General features: G+C 29.1%; 2 protein-coding genes across 2 annotated transcripts; both read right to left on the reverse strand.

Annotated features, from left to right (window-relative positions):
- Positions 1 to 1,322: 1,322 nt before the first annotated feature.
- Positions 1,323 to 2,411, reverse strand: LOC130970282 (extensin-2-like). Its single transcript, XM_057896313.1, has one exon. The coding sequence runs from the start codon at positions 2,357 to 2,359 to the stop codon at positions 1,550 to 1,552; it is 810 nt and encodes a 269-aa protein (XP_057752296.1). The 5' UTR covers positions 2,360 to 2,411; the 3' UTR covers positions 1,323 to 1,549.
- An 11,038-nt stretch (positions 2,412 to 13,449) lies between these two features.
- Positions 13,450 to 16,950, reverse strand: LOC130969727 (lipid phosphate phosphatase delta-like). The gene is made up of 11 exons (XM_057895590.1): positions 16,846 to 16,950; positions 16,704 to 16,742; positions 16,303 to 16,398; positions 16,118 to 16,192; positions 15,873 to 16,003; positions 15,345 to 15,448; positions 15,124 to 15,260; positions 14,960 to 15,042; positions 14,621 to 14,715; positions 14,111 to 14,182; positions 13,450 to 13,995 (listed from the first exon to the last, which is right to left on the reverse strand). The coding sequence occupies exons 1-9, from the start codon at positions 16,948 to 16,950 to the stop codon at positions 14,628 to 14,630; spliced, it is 858 nt and encodes a 285-aa protein (XP_057751573.1). The 3' UTR covers positions 13,450 to 13,995; positions 14,111 to 14,182; positions 14,621 to 14,627.
- Between the last annotated feature and the right edge of the window lie 1,199 nt (positions 16,951 to 18,149).

Here is an 18,149-nt window from a genome sequence, read left to right on the forward strand (position 1 = left end):
GTATTATCTAAACCCAACTCTATTCCATCCTGCTAAAAAATCTGTCCCGCTAAAAATTTGTCTAAGTGCAGGGCAGGTTGGAGATGGATACCTACGAATTTGAGTGGCGTTACCATCCTTATATGTAGGAATCACAGTGCAATTGTATTGAGAGTTTTAACATCTATTTTAACTATTTTTTTTAATTATAAATTGTAATTATCAAATTATAAATATAGAATTTAATTTTGATACATTAATAATGTAAAATATTTTACACAATTATATAATCATAATTATTCTTTTGAATGATTATTTACGTAATTAATGTAAAAAATAATTATTTTTTTAATATAATATTATATAATTAAATACATATATAAAATAATTTTATACTAACAGTACATTAAAATTAAAATTCATAAATATAATTGCCAAATTATGCACAACAAAGTTAGTGCCATTTATTTATGAGTCAAAAGAACTCTGGCGATTTTTCTACCTAATTTCCTAATTATAATTTAAGAAAAATAACAAATAAATCTTTAATCTTTTGATTTATAAATATTTAAGTTTTCGAAAATTTAAAAATATATTTAAGTTTTTATTCTTTTCAAAATCTAAATTTATCAATTTTTTATGTTTATTTAAGTACTTGACCTTTTTAAAATATAGATTTATCGATCTCTCATGTTCATTTAAGTCCGTGACTCTCGCTGTACTGACCTGATTAATACGGATGCACACGTAAAAAAGTTTTTAAAATTGGACAAATTAAACTCATAAATCGATATGTATAGATTTTAAAAAGGTCAAGGACTTAAATATATTTTTAAATTTTTAGAAATTTAAATGTCTGCAGACTAAAAAATCAGAGATCGATTTATTCTTTTCTATGTAACCGTCAGATACAGTGACCAAATTAATTTTAAACCCTAAACTATATGTCAGGACATGAGGCTGCATTATATATTTGTACAATGATGATAAATTTGAGATAGATTTTAAAAATCTATGAATAATTATGCCTAAAGATTACATTATTTTTGAAAAGTTTTATCTCTGCGAAGAATTGTATCGTTTTAAAGAGTTATTTTTCTTCAAGAATATACTATTTATTTATAAAATATGTGCCTTAAGTACAAAAATCATAATATCAAAAACGTATAACAATAATTTATCTGCAGAAAAAAAATTCTTAGGTTTTGTAATTAAGAATAACTTAGTATTCTTATTTTAATCTATTAATTGTATAGTCACCAAAAAAAAAATCTATTAATTGTATCTACTATATATATATATACGCGTAATAGATAGTATATGGAAATTTGATACATGAAATCAAAAGGAATATCTGAATAAATTAATTGAAAGGATAGTAGTACACACATATAGTGACACAACATAGTCCACATTCATAGTGTGGAGTACTTAGTTGTGGACTCTCTATTATTTATCCATGCTCGATTACAAACTTCAACAATCATCTGTATTGAATAGCACAATGCTAGTAGTAAAACTTTTAAAAGGAAAAAGAAAAAAAAATAAATTGTACTTAGTGCAAGCTTAATTATCCGTACACCGGCGGTGGGGGTGAGTTATAGAGGTAGGGATGATATGGCGGAGGTGATGGAGACGGTGGGGGTGGGGATTTGTATATATATTGAGGAGGTGGTGAATATGATGGTGGTGGCGGTGACTTGTAAACATATGGTGGAGGAGGTGATGGAGAAGGTGGAGGTGGAGATTTATATATGTATGGAGGAGGTGGTGAAGGTGATGGCGGAGGCGGTGACTTGTATATATAGGGAGGTGGAGGCGAAGGAGAAGGTGGAGGTGGAGACTTGTAAATATATGGTGGAGGAGGCGAAGGAGATGGTGGTGGAGGAGACTTGTATACATATGGAGGTGGTGGTGATGGTGAAGGCGGAGGTGGAGACTTATAAATATATGGTGGAGGTGGTGAGGGAGATGGTGGAGGTGGAGACTTGTAGATATATGGAGGAGGTGGTGATGGAGACGGAGGAGGTGGAGACTTATAAACATATGGTGGTGGTGGTGATGGAGATGGCGGGGGTGGAGAGTTGTAGACATACGGAGGAGGCGGTGGAGAGTTATAAACATAGGGAGATGAAGGTGGAGATTTGTGACCATAAGGAGGTAAAGAAGGTGGGAATTTGTAATGAAATGGTGGCGGTTTGTAGTAATAGGGAGGTGGATGTTCTTCATCATGATATGGCGGAGTTGGATGGGGATAAAAGTAGTATGGTGGTTGCTTCTCTTCATCAATGGCAGCAACGTTGTTAATAGCAATTAGACAAAATGCTAATGCATACATCATGACTTGAGGCCAATGCCTTGGCCTCATTGAGCTTTCCATCTATCTTCTCTTAATCTCTTGTGTGTTTATAACTTTGAACACTTCTAGTCTTTTCTACTTCTTGCTTGGCAAAGTAAGGATTGTAATTCATCCTTTATATTAGCCTTCAATGGATTAAAAAACTGCCCTAATAATGATTAAAAATGTCACCTAACACTGCAGATGTTAATATTTTTTATATTTCAACATCAAAGTTTAATTTACAAAGTCAAGAAGAGTGCGTGCAAGGTATATAACTAACTATGTATGATGATGGCATTTGGCTGAACAAGTACACGGTAGATTTGTTCAATATCTTTAGATAAAACGTGTTTTCGAGGATACGGCTCATATATGTATAATATTATTTCATTTTGAAATAGTTTTACACGACCCTTTATTTTTGTTGATATAAAAGTTAATTTGATAACTTATTTATATTTTTACTCTCATAAGATGATTAATGTCCAACCATTTTAAACATTTTATATTAAAATAATAAAAAATATTATTTATATAAATATATATTATTTAACTTAATTTTAATATATATTATATATTTTAATATATATTTTATATTAATAATTAATTTAATTTAACGATTGATTTTGATATACATGTAATATACTCGTAACAAAATTGCTGATGATTATTAGCAAAACTTAATTAATTTTCTTCACAGCTGTTGTATGCTTAGATGCCGGTGGAAGTGATGATTTAGTGCTAAACTTATTACTACACATCTTTGTCAAATGTCATCAACAGGCTAACTACCACACCTGGCAAATTGCACCGAAGAAAATTCCCTTGACATCTGACTTGGTATATATAATAATCGCTATCTGTCGCTGTAAATAGCTACATTAATATTTGTTTTTCCCCGTTATTATAATAAGTTTAATTTGCTCAATTTTTCCTTTGATCACTTCCACCTTGTGACTTGGTTTATCTAAGATAGAAGAGTATGTGGGAAATTAAAGCTCTTGTAAGGTTATTGTAACTAAATTATGTATATGCGGAGTCTCCAGTTGACGGGGTAAATTAGGTTAATATTATTATTTCTAAGTTGGGTTTATAACTTGTAATTCTGTTATTTTGTATATATAGTTTATCATTAGTTATCTTATAGGAATATAAAACGAGTTAATATTTAATTTGGTCTCTAAATTTGTAGCTCTAAATTTGTATGAGAAATTTAATTTAATTTTTGAAATTTTAATTATTTATATTTAATTTTTAAACTTTGCAAACATAATTTAATTGGTTTTTAGGATAATTTTTAATACATAAATGTTAATAGAATATTGACATGAACAATTAAATATCACATTAGAATATATAAAATGATACAGTTTTAGTTTTGACACTTAAATAATTAAAAAATGATGTTGTATCACTTATTTTTAAAAAAAAATATTTTAATAAACACTATTTATAATATTTTTAAATTATTTAAATATCAAAATTAAAACTACTTTGTTTTGTAGAGTCTAATATAATGTCCAGCTATCGAGAACAGCATTTTTATTAACGTCTATATGTTAAAAAATTATTTTTAATATGAGTTACATTTTTAAAATTTAAATACTAAATAAAGACAATTAAAATTTTAAAAATTAAATTAAAATTTGAATATACATTAAAAAACCAAATTAAATATTATCTCAACCTAGAGCATGCATGTTAATTACTACTTTTGGTCATTCACAAATGTTTTTTTTTTTTTTTTCAATCATTCGTTTTGTCTTTTCGGCTATAAGATCGAGTATTAATCTCGTGTAATTTTCTGTTCTATAGAAACCTATTACATTTGGTACGAATAGTACCATGCTGAATTGTTAATATATAATAAACCCAAATTTGTAATAAGTTCTGCAAAGCAATATTACTTTTTAATGAATATAATCCAAGATTAGTTCATATGGACCTCTCTTGTGGAGGAGAAGATCCATAGGCTTATATGGTGTAGTGATATTGGTGAGATTGGCCTCCATACCGTAAGGCTTCTCATACTCATCATTCATAATAATTTGAGTCATGTTATATGTTTTAATTTTTTTTGGCAATTAAATTTATTCAAGTTGATCCAAATTTAATAAAAATTAATTTTATTAGTGAGAATGTAAATATATATATGTTCTAAATACGTGAATGTTTTCGCGTTGCTTTTCTCTTCCTTCTTTTTTTTTTTTTTGCATTTTTACTTTTTTTTTCACATTTTTTTTTGCATATTTCTTTTTCATTATCAATTTTTTATTGTTATTATTACTGCATTTTTTTTTCTTTTTCTTCTTCTCTTTCTAATGATTTTGCAACATTATGCCTTTTTTATTCTTTATTTGATTTTTTTATTTTTTATTTTTATTAAAAAGGTAAAATCAAAAGAATAATGAAAAGGTAAAATAACAAGAAGAAGACGAATAAAAAAAGAAGAAGAAGATGATGATAATGATAAAAAAGAAGAAGGAAGAATTCGATGCATTTTGAATTTGAATTTCGGTGCATTTTGAATTTAATTTTGGTACATTCTAGTCTTAACTTGTTCTAAACTGAGTTTATTTGTGTGTTCTCATCATTAAAAAATTTCGGTATATTCTAAATTTAAACTGTTATACAAATAAAAAGAAGACAACAATAGCGACAATAACAATGATGATAATAATAATGATGGAGGAGGATGAGGAAAAAGAAGAGGAGATCGAAGAAATTCAAATAAGAAAAGAAGGAGGAAGAAGAGGAGAAGGAGATCGAGGTGGTGATGTGGTGGTAATGACGACGATTATAATGAATGAGAAAGATGAGAAAAGAAGAAAAGGAGGAGGAGTAGAAGAAGAAGGAGTTTTGAATTATCATTAAATAATTTCGGTGCGTTTTGAATTTAATTTTGGTACATTTTGGTTTGAACTTGTTTTGAAATGAGTTTGTGTTCGTCATCATTTAAGAATTTCGATGCATTTTGGATTTGAATTTATATATATATATAAGAAAAAGACAAAAATGATGACAATAATGATAACGATGATAACGATGATAGAGGAGGAAGGAGAAAAGAAAAAAAGAAAATCTAAAAAATTCAAATGAGAAAAGAAAGAGGAGGTGATAGTGTAGTGGTGGTGACAACGACGATAATAAAAAAATAAAAAAATAGAAAAAAGAAGAAGCAGTAGAAGAAATAAAAAGAACAATAAAAAATAGACAAATTAAAAAAAAACAAAGTCCATTAGAAAAAAAATTGTCAAAAAATAGTTACATATAACGAGCATAAGCTACTACTGTCTCCGCTTAATTGAGATTTGAGGTCCTCTATTTTTTTTTATCGAAAATAAAGATACTCGAATTCGCGACCTCTTAGATAAGTATAAAGAAATTATGTTATTTGAGATATAATTAGTTAGCTCCAAAAATAAAAAAATTTGAACCCACGATCTTTGAAGTGGTATGAAAACTATGCCATTTGACGTAGGCCATTTCCCTAATTAGAACTTATGCTGCATATAGTTTATATGATTCTTGGTGGCAAAAGGAATGATTTTATCCCCTATTTTTGTTATTTTTTTTCCAGGACGATTCTATCCCTTTTAGTGTTATCTTACCATCATCATTAACATTGGCTCAATGTTTTAAAATGCAACTTCTTTTGAATTTTGAGGTCCGTAATCTAACAGAAACCAATTTGGACAAAAACAACTAGAACTTTAAACAGCTACAATTTTCTTAAACAATACTAAACTAGGCTTTTTTTCCCTCAGATTTAGGGGGTGCGTGGGTGTACTAGTTGAGTTAGATTGGATCTTCAATTATGATTAGATTGACTTTTGAAAATGTAAAGTTACTAAAATATTAAAGTAAGGTCATCTAGTGTAGATGTGTTTTGGTACAGATTTACAAAAATTTCTATTAACTCTTCATATTTTGCTTCGAATAAGTTTATAATTTGTATAGATTTGGTTGGTGGTACTTTATAATTTGCAATTTTATAATCAAAAGTATTGACCATTTCTACTATTACTAATTCTGATTTCATTTTTATAGTTTTTTCAATTTTGTTTTAGTTTATAATATTCTTTTTTGCATGGATTATTGTATATAAAATCTTTTATCTGTTTGTCTTTTTCTTTAATATAATTTTTTAAATCCTCAAAAACTTCTTTTATTTCTACACTTTCTGTTGTTTCTAAATATCTTTTTAATTTTTCAACTTCATTCTCCATTTTTTCTTTCAACAGCTTTAACTCTTTTAAGTCATAATATGGTTTTACAGGCATTTATAAATTTTTTAAGTTTAGCTCCAACTTGTTTATATTTGTTCTTATTTCTATCCTTTTTATTATAAGGTCATTAATTTCGAACTGAAGGTTATTTAACTCCCTTTTATACTCCTTTATTTTACTTTTTAATTTTTTCGCCCTTTTTCTTTTTATTTTGTTTTCTGGTCTTTCAATCTTTGTATACTTCATTATTTATCTTAGAATTTCTGCAAATTCTATCATTGATTCATCACTATTTTCTAGAGATTCTATTAATTTTTCTAACTCTTCAACTTCTCCTTTCAATTTGTCATAGATTACTTTTAGAGCTCCAAATGCTCTTTGATTTATTTCAAAAAACTGTAAATAATTCAACCGATTTTCTCTTTCAAAGAGCTCTTGTTTCTTGTCTTGATAGGTTACATATATTTTTTCTTTATTTATTGTCATAACTTAGTGTTTAGGGTTTCATTTAATTTTTCGACCTTTTTGGTTAATTCTTTTATTTCAGAATTTTCTTCTTTAATCTTTAACTTAGATAAACTTAAAGGGCTATTAATTTTAGATTCTCTTATTTGAAAATTCGATGAAACTAATTTTTCTGATGGTTCTTTTAATAATAGAACTGGGTTTTCAATAGCTTTATATTTTGGTATTTCTGTTTTTACGATTTTCTGAAATAATTCATCAACATAAATTCTTTCTCTGTTTTTAAATATTATACTATGATGGCTATTTGTTAAAGCATAATTTATTGCATATGTAATTGAAAATGGTTCATCATCTTGTTCCATTAGATTCTTTCTGTGAAATTTATAAGCTAAGCTTATAGATCTTCCAAGATTTTCAGTTGATAAAGGTATAGCGTATCCAAGATGGGCATTGAATTTAACATTTACGTTTGCCAAGTTTCCATGAACAATTCCAATTATTTGATCTATTGGGTCATCAGTAATTCTTTTATCGCAGATTGCTAAGCTTATTGGTGAATTAATTCCTTTCATGTATGTAGATTTGATTAAGACTTGTATAGTACTAATATGGATCCATCCAATTTTAGATCTTTTTTGTTGATCCTTAATTTTCTCAATCTGTTTACTCAATTCTTCATCATTTATCAAAGCTATTTCAAGTTCTCCATTGGCGGATTTTATCTTTATAGGTGCTTCAAGTTGAATTTTTCCATAGTATATTATATTTTTTCTATTAAAAACTTCTTTTAAAAGATTTTGTTTATTAAAATTTTCATTTGATTTGAGATTTAATTCTGTTTTTAGAACAGCCTGTTTTTCATTATCTAATAAGGCAGATAATCTATAATAATCAGATTCTTCCGTTAATTCTAAACTTTCTAAATAATTCATAACTAAAAGATTAGGATAAAGGCGTACCTTTCTGGAGAAAAACCTCCTTTATTTAGAATATTTTACATAAGATGTTTTTGTCTCCAGAGGGGAGATTGTAGATACTAACTCCAGAGGGGAGTTTAGAATTGGTTTTCCCTAAGGGAATTCTTCTTCAGACTATAGAATCGCCTTGGCAGCTTCCTCCTTGCTCTCCTAGCATATGAGTACTCTTAGCCTCCTGCTTTCTATTGTCTGATCCTTCTACAATTGCCTAAGCAATCTATTTATAATGGTTGGGTCTGATGGACAATTCCCATCCTTACCCTTCTTATGACGTCATTGCTTACGTCATTGTTTATTATCTTGCACCAGCTACATTGTTGGTGCTCTATGACCTAAGCGCTTACGTCATTATGCAATAATGTCGAGAGATGCTTCAGATGCGCTGTCCTCTTCTTTTATGTGGGTGGATGAGCTGTCTTCTTCTTTTATCATGTGGGTGGATCCCATTTCATTATTGCTTTCTTCAGATATTTTTGAGACACACAGCTGGCACTTGTGGTCTTCTCTGTTTTTTATCAAATAGCAGAGATTCCTTTTTATCCCTTCAGAAAGTTTTTCTAAGAGTCTGGATAGATTGTAGAATGCAGATTCAAACTCTACCAAGAGTCTCATCTCTCTTTCTTCAATTTCATTTCTTTTACTGGACACAAGCAGAGTATTTCTGCTTTTATAATTGATTCTTGTGTGAGATTCCCTTGTTATCTTTTGAGTTATTTCGAAGACCTTTGCTAGTGTGCTGGCTAGTCTTCCTTCATGACTGTAAATCGTTAAGTCTTGAATCTGATCAATTGGTTGAAAATTTCTTGGAAAGACGGACATGAATATTACTTAGTGTGCTGGAACCAAGCATTATTCTTCTTCATTAAAAATAGGTTGACTGTTTGTAAATTTTAGGGATATATCCCTTGGATTTACATTGTCAATCATATTTTTAAATCTCTTTACTGCATCAACAAATCCTGCAGGAAACTCACTAATAATTTTTAGATCATTAAAAATTAAAATTGTATCAATTAATCCATACTGAAAAAACTGATAGGTGTCCGATGGGGAAGCATTTGGAAATATAACCAGCTTTGTTAGCTGTTCTTTGGCAATAGGATAATATCCCAAAATTGCCCTTTTTTCTTCAGTCCAATTTAGGACTATGTTAAGGGTTTCTCTGAGATTTGATCTACAGACCCTTTTCTTTTCCTTGATTTTAGCCCTTGTAGGAATGTTTCTTATTATCCCTGTTCTCTGGGTTTGAATTGGAGCTTTATCTGCTCTTTTTAGGGTTTGCTCTGGATGGAGAGCTTCATATTCCCTGAAGGATTCCTTTGCTTCTTCCAGTGTTAGAAATTCTCCTTTATGAATTATCCTTGATTGATGTGTGAATGGTGCTGCTTTTTCCCAGGCATCATATACTCCTTTCTTGAGGCCATTATAAATTACATAATATTTTTTTATCTTGGGTGGATTTTTTAATGATTTCAGCAATTGTTTTATTTTCTGAAATTTTTTTTTCACCTGAATTGTCCACCATGCTTAACTGGCTGAACTCTGATGGTTTTGCTTGTTGTGTTGATTTTATTGCTTCAATGGCTTTCTTGAGGGATTGGATCTGTGTCCTTATTTGCTGACAATGCTTGCATTTTTCGAGTTCTTGTTCATATTTTTGAATTTCTTGATCTAATGCGTTGTAGACGAACTCCATTCTCTCGTTAATGTATCTGCAATAACATTTTTGTCACCCTTAATATATTCAATTTTTATTGGATATTGTAACAAAAATAATTGCCATCTTACCAATCGTCCATGATTATAATCAACTTTTAAATTATATCGTATAAAACCTGTTAGGTAACTTGAATCTGTCCTTAATGTAAATTCTCTGGGTAGTAAATCAATTTTTCATTTCTTAAGAGATTTAATTGCTGCCAGAGTTTCCTTTTCATGAGTGGTATATCTCTGTTCTGTTGGAGTAAAAGTTCCTGAAATATACCTGCAAAGTAATTTCTTTGGGGGATATTTAGAATCTAGTGATTCTTTTTCTTATTCCAAGCTTTTTATAGCTTTCTTAGCTTTTAGACATCCTGACCAGGTTATGTCTGAGGCATCTGTTTCTACTATTAAGTAGTCATTTTCTTTTGGAATATAAAGTTCTGGAAGTTTTTCACATAATTCTTTAATTCTTTGAATTTGCATACTATCTTTTTCATCCCATTTTCATTCTTTTTTAGTACTTATTTTTGGAAATAAGCTTTTAGTGTATTCTGTTATATTCTTTAAAAATCCTTGATCAGAAATATAATTTATACACCCTAAAAATCTTTGTAATTGTTTTCTATCTTCTATTTTATTAGGAAATAAATTTACTTTTTCTATAACATTTGGTTGAAGTTTTAGCTTTCCTTGAGTGGATAGAATTAATCCAAGAAACTCTGTTTCTTGTTTTGTTATTCTTGCTTTCTTTTTGCTGAGAACTAATCCTTTTTCTTTACATCTTTCTAAAACTATTAATAATTTTTGAAGATGATCTTCTTTATCCTGTTTTGTAAAAATTAGTATATCATCAATGTACACTAAAACAAATTCATTTAACTCCTTTAGATTTTCTTCCATAAATCTTTGATAAATACCTGGGGCTTGTTTTAATCCGAATGGTAATACATTCCATTCATAGAGCAACACACTTGTTGATTCTTTTGTTGGGCAAGTAAAAGCAGTTAATTTCTTTGTTTCTTCGTCTAAACGAAGTTGCCAATATCCTGATTTTGCATCAAGAGATGAAAACCAAGTTGCTCCTTTGATTTTTTCTAAAATAGAATCTTTTCTTGAAAGTTTATGAGCATCACCAATAGTTGCTTCATTCATCTTCTTATAGTTAATAACCATTCTTCGTTTTCCCCTTTTAATTTCATTATTGTTTTCGACATAAAAGGCTGGAGCCGCGTGAGGGCTTTTACTTAATCTTATAATTCCTTTTTCCAAAAGATCTCTACATTCTAATGAGAACTCTTCTCTATCTCTTGCGGAATAAGGAATTTTATTTGGAACATTTATCTCTTTTGTAGGGTCTTTTAATTTAATGCTTACTAATTCGTTATTTGTATTTTTAATATCCAAAGGATTTTCAGCACAAATTTCATCCAGAAGTTCTTCTATCTTTGTTTCAAGATTATTTTTTAGAATTTTTATCTGAAAGTATAAATTTAAATAACATGTCTCTAATATAGAAAATATTTTAAATTTTAGAATCTTATCTATAGTAGTGGTTGGTATTTTTATACGTTTCGATTTTTGATTTATTGAAGAATCGTGTGGAGCTTTTAAAACTATATATGTTAATTCTTGAATGAATGGATGATATAGCTTTAAAAAGTTATTTTCTATGATAAAATCCATTCCAGAATCTAACATATATATAGATGGAACAATGAACCTATAATTTTGAATAAAAATTTCAGCCATCTCTGGTTTTTGGTCAATTTTATGTATTGATTTGTCAGCTATTCTAACTCTTAATGGTTTCTTTAATTTTTTCCAATCAAGTTTTATATTTGAACTAGCAAAGCATTGTGTTGCTCCAGAATCTATGAAAGCATTTATAAACTTTTCTGTTATTTTTATAGTAATAAATGTGGCATTATTACTCAATCTCTGAGTCTGTTTCTGAGACATATTCAAAAATATAGTCTAAGTTATCATCAGATTCCTCTAATGGTTCCATGAAACAAGACTTAGCAATTTCTATTTGTTTAGTAAGATTCTTTTTATCCTTTTTTTTTGGACATTCATTTGCATAGTGTCCTTCTTCTTAACAATACCAACACTTACAATTTTCTTTTTTATTTGGGCAATAGTTATTTTTTTTGTTTTTATTGTTATTTCCTTCCTAAAATACCTCTTTTTTCTCCAGTTTGGATAGTATTTTCTTTTTCTAAATTGATATTTTCTTTTTCTTTGAAGGTTTTTATTAAGACCATATTTTTGAGGTATCTCTTCATTATCCTGACAGCAGATTCTAATTATATTTGCAAATCTTTTTTGAGTCGCTTCTTGCATACAACGTTCTTTTATTTCCTCTCTTATTGCAGAGGTTGCTCCACCAAAATTATTTTCAATTGTCCCTCTATTTATTTCTCTTATAAATCTTCCCATTATAAATTCATTAGCAGGATATGAAAGTTTTGTTATATACATACTAAAATAATGATTTTTATCTTCTTCTTTTAATTTGTAATAATGTATTCTATATTCGCATATATAAGATTCCACATTACATAGATCATATATCTGAATATTAGCTAAATGGTTTTTTGCTTCTTGATATTCTTTATTATAGAATTCTTGTCTATGATCTATAATATTTTTTCCAAAAAATTCTTTATATAGAATCATCATTATATATAATATCTTGTCATAAGCTGTTGTTTTTGTTGCTAAATCTTTTATTATTTGGTTTTCTATTGATGTCATATAATCTCTTATAGTTCCTTTAGTATGAAACCCTATGTAATTCCAAATATCCCTTCCAGACAAATCACTAAGCTTTGGATTAGTAAAAGCTTCTAATAAAAAGGAATTCAACCAATTTTCGAAAATTTCTTTTTCATTCTTTTTACAGTCTAAATCAAGCATTCTTTCTCCTTCCATTTTCTGGATTTTAGGAACGTATTTTGATGGTATATTTGTATATTTTGAATCTTTATTTATAAATCCTTTTTTAAAAGCATAATTATCAAAACCTGTTTCCCATTTAAATTGAGATTGATTATCTTTAGATGTTCCAGCTTTATTTTTTACTTGTATTGGAATTGCTGGTTCTTCGTCACTTGAATAATCTAGGATGTGTTCTTCATTTTCTATATTTTCAGAATTTACTAATTCTTCTTCTATTTGAAATCCTTGTTCCATAATATTATTTTCTTGAGCCATTTTTAATTGTTTAAAGAGCATTGTAACTTCTTCTAATTTTTCCTCAATATTCATAATTTTAGTGGTGATTTTACTTTTAAATCTGTTATGTTGATTATATTTTGAAATTTTTCTTCTTTAGGATTCTCTTTTTCCTTATTTCTTTGAAATTTTATGGATACTAATATTTCTTCAAACATATCTACTATAGAATTTAATTGTGGGTTAAAAGTATGATAAAGATGTGGGGAATCATTTTCATGGTAACATTTCTTAGAAATTCCGTGTGAAAAATAAGTTTTTTCAGGTTTTTGAAGTTCTTCAATAAAACTTATAGTAAAATAAAGATTTTGAGAAAAATCATTTTGTATTGATTTTAAGAATTCGGTGTCATTACAGTTAACATTAGTTAAAATCATTAATTTTTGATTTATTAATTTTGATAACTTAATTATTTCTTCTCTTTAATCTTCTAATTTACTTTTTTCCATTAAGTGACGCTTTTGTGAAGAATTACGGTTTAAAGTGAAAAGTATGGCTTTAGAAAGTGTAGTGTAAACAAATCTTTAAATCTGTATGACTTTTTGATCTGTATACTAAAATTCACCTTAAAGTAAATAGGCAATTTGTTTACCATGCGAGCCGGTTAACCGCAGAGAGTACGGTAAATTGTGGCGGTTTTTTAGCTTATTAGCGGCGGTTTTAAACCGCCGCAAAATCAAATACCCGCAATTGAATGGACCGCCATGGTTAGGGGCGCGGGGAATTGATTTTGCGGCGGTTTTCAGCAACCGCTGGTATAGCCGCCGCTAAATGAGAAGAGTTATTTGCGGCTGTTTTAAAACCGCCGCTATTTGAAAAACAAGTTTTGAAAAAAATTGGGGCAGTTGTTAACCGCCGCAATTCAACATGCATTTTTAAGAAAAATACCAGGTTTATAACTCCCGCAATCTTCACATTGGATTAAAAAAATTGTTTCTCCACAAAGCTAACTAATTTTTTCTACAACTAGAAAAAAACAAGTTTTAATATTTCTTCAGCATCTCCTAAAGAAGAATACAGCAGTAATAACCCACTCAAATCCATCGCATGCCATATCTAACTGCAAGACAACAAGGCACTTACTTTAGAATATTTTGACATGGATAGTTAGAAATAAAATTCAGCTTAGGTGTTAGAAAAATACAACTTAAGTTTCAAATAACATAGAAAAGTACCCTTCCATTAGACATAGCTAATTCCCCCAACTGCTTCCATTTAGACTCACTCTACACTTCTGTAGCAATACTCTGCAGCGAAAGAGGGCGAAAATTATTCATGGCATGTGAGTATCATATATAATTATTCATGTTATTGAATGCCTATAAATCCATTAATACTTGATGAAAAAATAATTGAAACCAATCATGAACCTAAATAGATATATGCAACAAATAATGAGACAAATGATGCAAAAAGCTTCCAAATTTGGGTTAATTATAATTTTTCTCTCCTATAAAATAAAACACTCAAATTTGATGAGCATTATGTGAAGATTTTAGCTAGAAGTAGCCATGAAATAATGCAACATGCAACTTATGACAAAAACTACAGAAGGCTGTAGAACTTGCCTTGATTTGTTTTTTCCCATAAGCATGATTTGATGATTGATGCAAATAATTACAGAAATCAGACAAAAGCAACAATATTTAGCTCATGAATAACAATAAGAGGGAAAAAAAGTATACCATTTTTTCATTTTGTGTATTTAATGAAAATCCAAGAGTATTCAAAACTACTCTTAGGAAGTATAGCTGGCTCTTCCCTAACCACCCCAAAGCCCCTGTTATCAAGAATGCAAATTACATAAAGTAGTTATATTGAACCTAAATTAATATGAATTTAAATTAGAATACAAAACACATATATAGAATATAGAACTAATCAGGTATAGCAGAGTCTAACCTAGCCTATAAAGACATGGTCCAATCTTAGTGGATCAATTAGTGTTAACCTTACCTAAAATTTTCAACTTAAAGAAGAAAGAAACAAAAAATAAAGCATAAAAAAAAGAATAATGTACTGACCAAACATTTTCACTTTTGCCATGAGCATCAGTTATATTCCAATGTCTTCTAAGAAGTTTGGTTAAGAAATAAATCCCAAAATCCTAAAGAACATAATTTTTCTATTATTGCTAATCATATAGGAAAATGCTATCCTATGGTAAATTTAGTACTTAGAATAATACCGTTTTGTCTAGAGAGGCAGAGACCACAAAATTGTCTATGTATTCATCAACTGAAAGCCAAAATGCAAGGATCCCAAGTCCAAAAAGAAGGCCAGCAATGATATCAATCACACTGTGCATACCAAGATAGACTCTTGCTACAAAAAAGACCAAAATTTTTCATTGCTTCTGTGCAGCAGGATAACAATAGGAAGCCGCTAATAATGTATCAGAAGACCTACCGAAGCCAATGAGAGTCACCACCAAGACAACAAGGGGAACTCCAATATAGGTAGCATGGACACCATCTATTTTAGTATGATATAGCACATAGTGCAAAAGGTAGCTAATAAAATATACATTCCAGAGGAACAAAGACCCCATTAATAACAAAACCAAGGAATTGAAAGCAAAAAGGCTTCATCTTTCTTAAAGGATAATGTGAATTTGAAACATAACATATGTGATTATAAATACATTACCAAGCTCTTACGTTGGTTATTTTGACCTCAGTTCATCCCAAAAAAAAAAAACACAGATAAACTAATCATTACTAGTAACTAGTAAGTAACCATATATACTTGACCTACAAGTCATGCCACATGTCAATTCTCCTTTAGTACATATCTAACATCATTCTCAACAGCTCCACCATATAGTTAAAATCATTTGTAACTACACCATAGAATTCATTCATAAAATTTTTCACCCCATTCTTAAAACCCAACCAACACATACAAGAATAAAAGTCAAGTGAAAATGATACCCACCCGGATAAGCAAACTGTGTTAAGAGTATGAGAAGAAGGGAGTCCATATTCTAAAGCATTATCTTCTTCATCTTTTGTGGCAGTAATTCTATGGACAGGGGGAGAAGGGGGTCTTAGAGCAGAAACCACATCCTGTTGAATCACAAAAGGTCAAAAACCCCCAACAAAAGCATTTAATTTAACAGGTAAAACCAGTTAATTATACATAAATGAAAGACTGAATCTACTAATTTCATATCAATATACCTTTATGTAGTTTCCAGTATAATCAGAAAACGCAATCAACAACGTCATCTGTCTCGCCAATTTACCATGGCCACTCTATAATGACACAAAAAAAATAAATTTCCTCACCACAACATCAAAATTATGTTTATATATAAAAAATCCCACGTGTTGATGAAAATCTAATGTGATCAACAGTTACACACCCAAAAAAGCAGAGGGAGGAAACCAGTGTAGAAGGGCACAGAAACAACGCAAGACAAACCAGAGAACAATGGATCTAGGAAGCTAAACCGGTAATTCTGCAACACCCCAAAAACAAAAATCAAATAGTAATGCTACACTTACTTTTTCAAGAAGGTACTCCATAGTTTCCTCCATCCCCAAAATATTACTTTTCATCTTGCTCGAACAAAGCATGCATATAAATCAAATTCAAAACATGTATAAATCAAATTAAGGATAAAGATTCCAATCATTCATTTTCATTATCCCACAAAGAAAGGGTTGTATGATGGAAATTGGGAAAGAGCAGAAATCTTTCAAAATCAGAGGAAGCAGAGCAATAAAATGGAACATCAAGTGAGAAAGAAGAATATTAACTCACTTGTGGGTAGAGATCACAAGTGCCCAACTCCTTGACAGCCTAGAGTAACCCTTCTCTGTCAGCAACCTAAGAAGCATAGTATTTGCATGTGTCAATAAAATCAAATACTTACATATTGTTGCATTTTACACCTAACCCATACCTCCATATCGGTTCCTACACTTTTTGCTCCAGACGGGTTTTGTGGAGCCAGAATCGTTGGATTTAGTGGCCAATCGGCGATCAGGGATGACCCAAAATGCGACATAGGGTTTGAGAATGCCGTTCTTCCAATTCACGTTTTTGAGGTGCTTGGCTGAGACGATTGTGAGGACCAGGTTAGCCGATTTCGACGGAGGAGACCGTGATGACACTATTCGAGTAAAGGGGGAAAAAGGAGCCTACGTATCTCTCGACTAAGATAGAGAAGAAGAAGAATGGGAATTTTTCCTAGATGTAACAAAGAAAATGAAAACAAAGATTGGAGTTTTCTTTCTCTTTATCTAATATCTAATATAATAGAATAGATGATAATTTCGGCCGTTTGTTCCAAATCTGCCATAAATCGAATGATATGGTGGCTGGGAAAACTAAACCGCTGCATCAACTATCCTAAAATCATTAGATAGCGGCATTTTTACAAATTGCCCCAAATTTATCGCCGCTAACTTCCGCTTCTGTTGTAGTTTCGTATATTTTTTTAGATTAATCAAAATTAAGTCCATTTAATATCTTATTTTTAGGGTTTAATTTTAAAAGCAAAAATTTATAGTTAAGATATTTTAATTGATTTGAGTAATTTTGACTATTAATAAGAGAAAATTATACTTCCCTCCTCTAAGAAATGCTAAAATGACACTATCTTCTCCTCTATTTTATAAATGTACATTTTTCTTCTTTCTAACCTTTAAAAATCTCTTCTTTAGTCCATTTTAAACCTTTTGTATTAACTAATGTTAACTTTATCTATTTTTTAAGAAAAAATAAATTATTTAAAAAAAATACTCATTAGCAAAAATTTTATTTTTTATCATTAAATTTTACTTACCAAAATATTCTTTAATAAATTATTCTTTTATTGATTTAATTGTATTTTTAAAAAAATTTAATAATGATATTTTTTTAAATATCCTTCAATAATTTTTTAATTATTAAATTATAATGTTATCAAAATTTTCGTTAACAATTTTTTTATATTTTACTATTAATTTTTTTATATTTATATATATTATTTTAACATTAAATAAAAAATTTTAATAAGATTATTTTTCAATATCAATATATATTAATTGTTATACATATTAACAGTGGTAAAAAATTTTAATTTAATGTTAAAATAATATATATTGATATCAAAAATTTAATAGTAAAATATAAAATAATTGTTAACAAAAATTTTGGTAAAATCACAATTTAATAATTAAAAAATTATTGAAGAGTAGATATCTTTAAAAAAATAATTTAATT

Source organism: Arachis stenosperma, chromosome 3, assembly GCF_014773155.1.
Source record: "Arachis stenosperma cultivar V10309 chromosome 3, arast.V10309.gnm1.PFL2, whole genome shotgun sequence".
Lineage (NCBI taxonomy): Eukaryota > Viridiplantae > Streptophyta > Magnoliopsida > Fabales > Fabaceae > Arachis > Arachis stenosperma.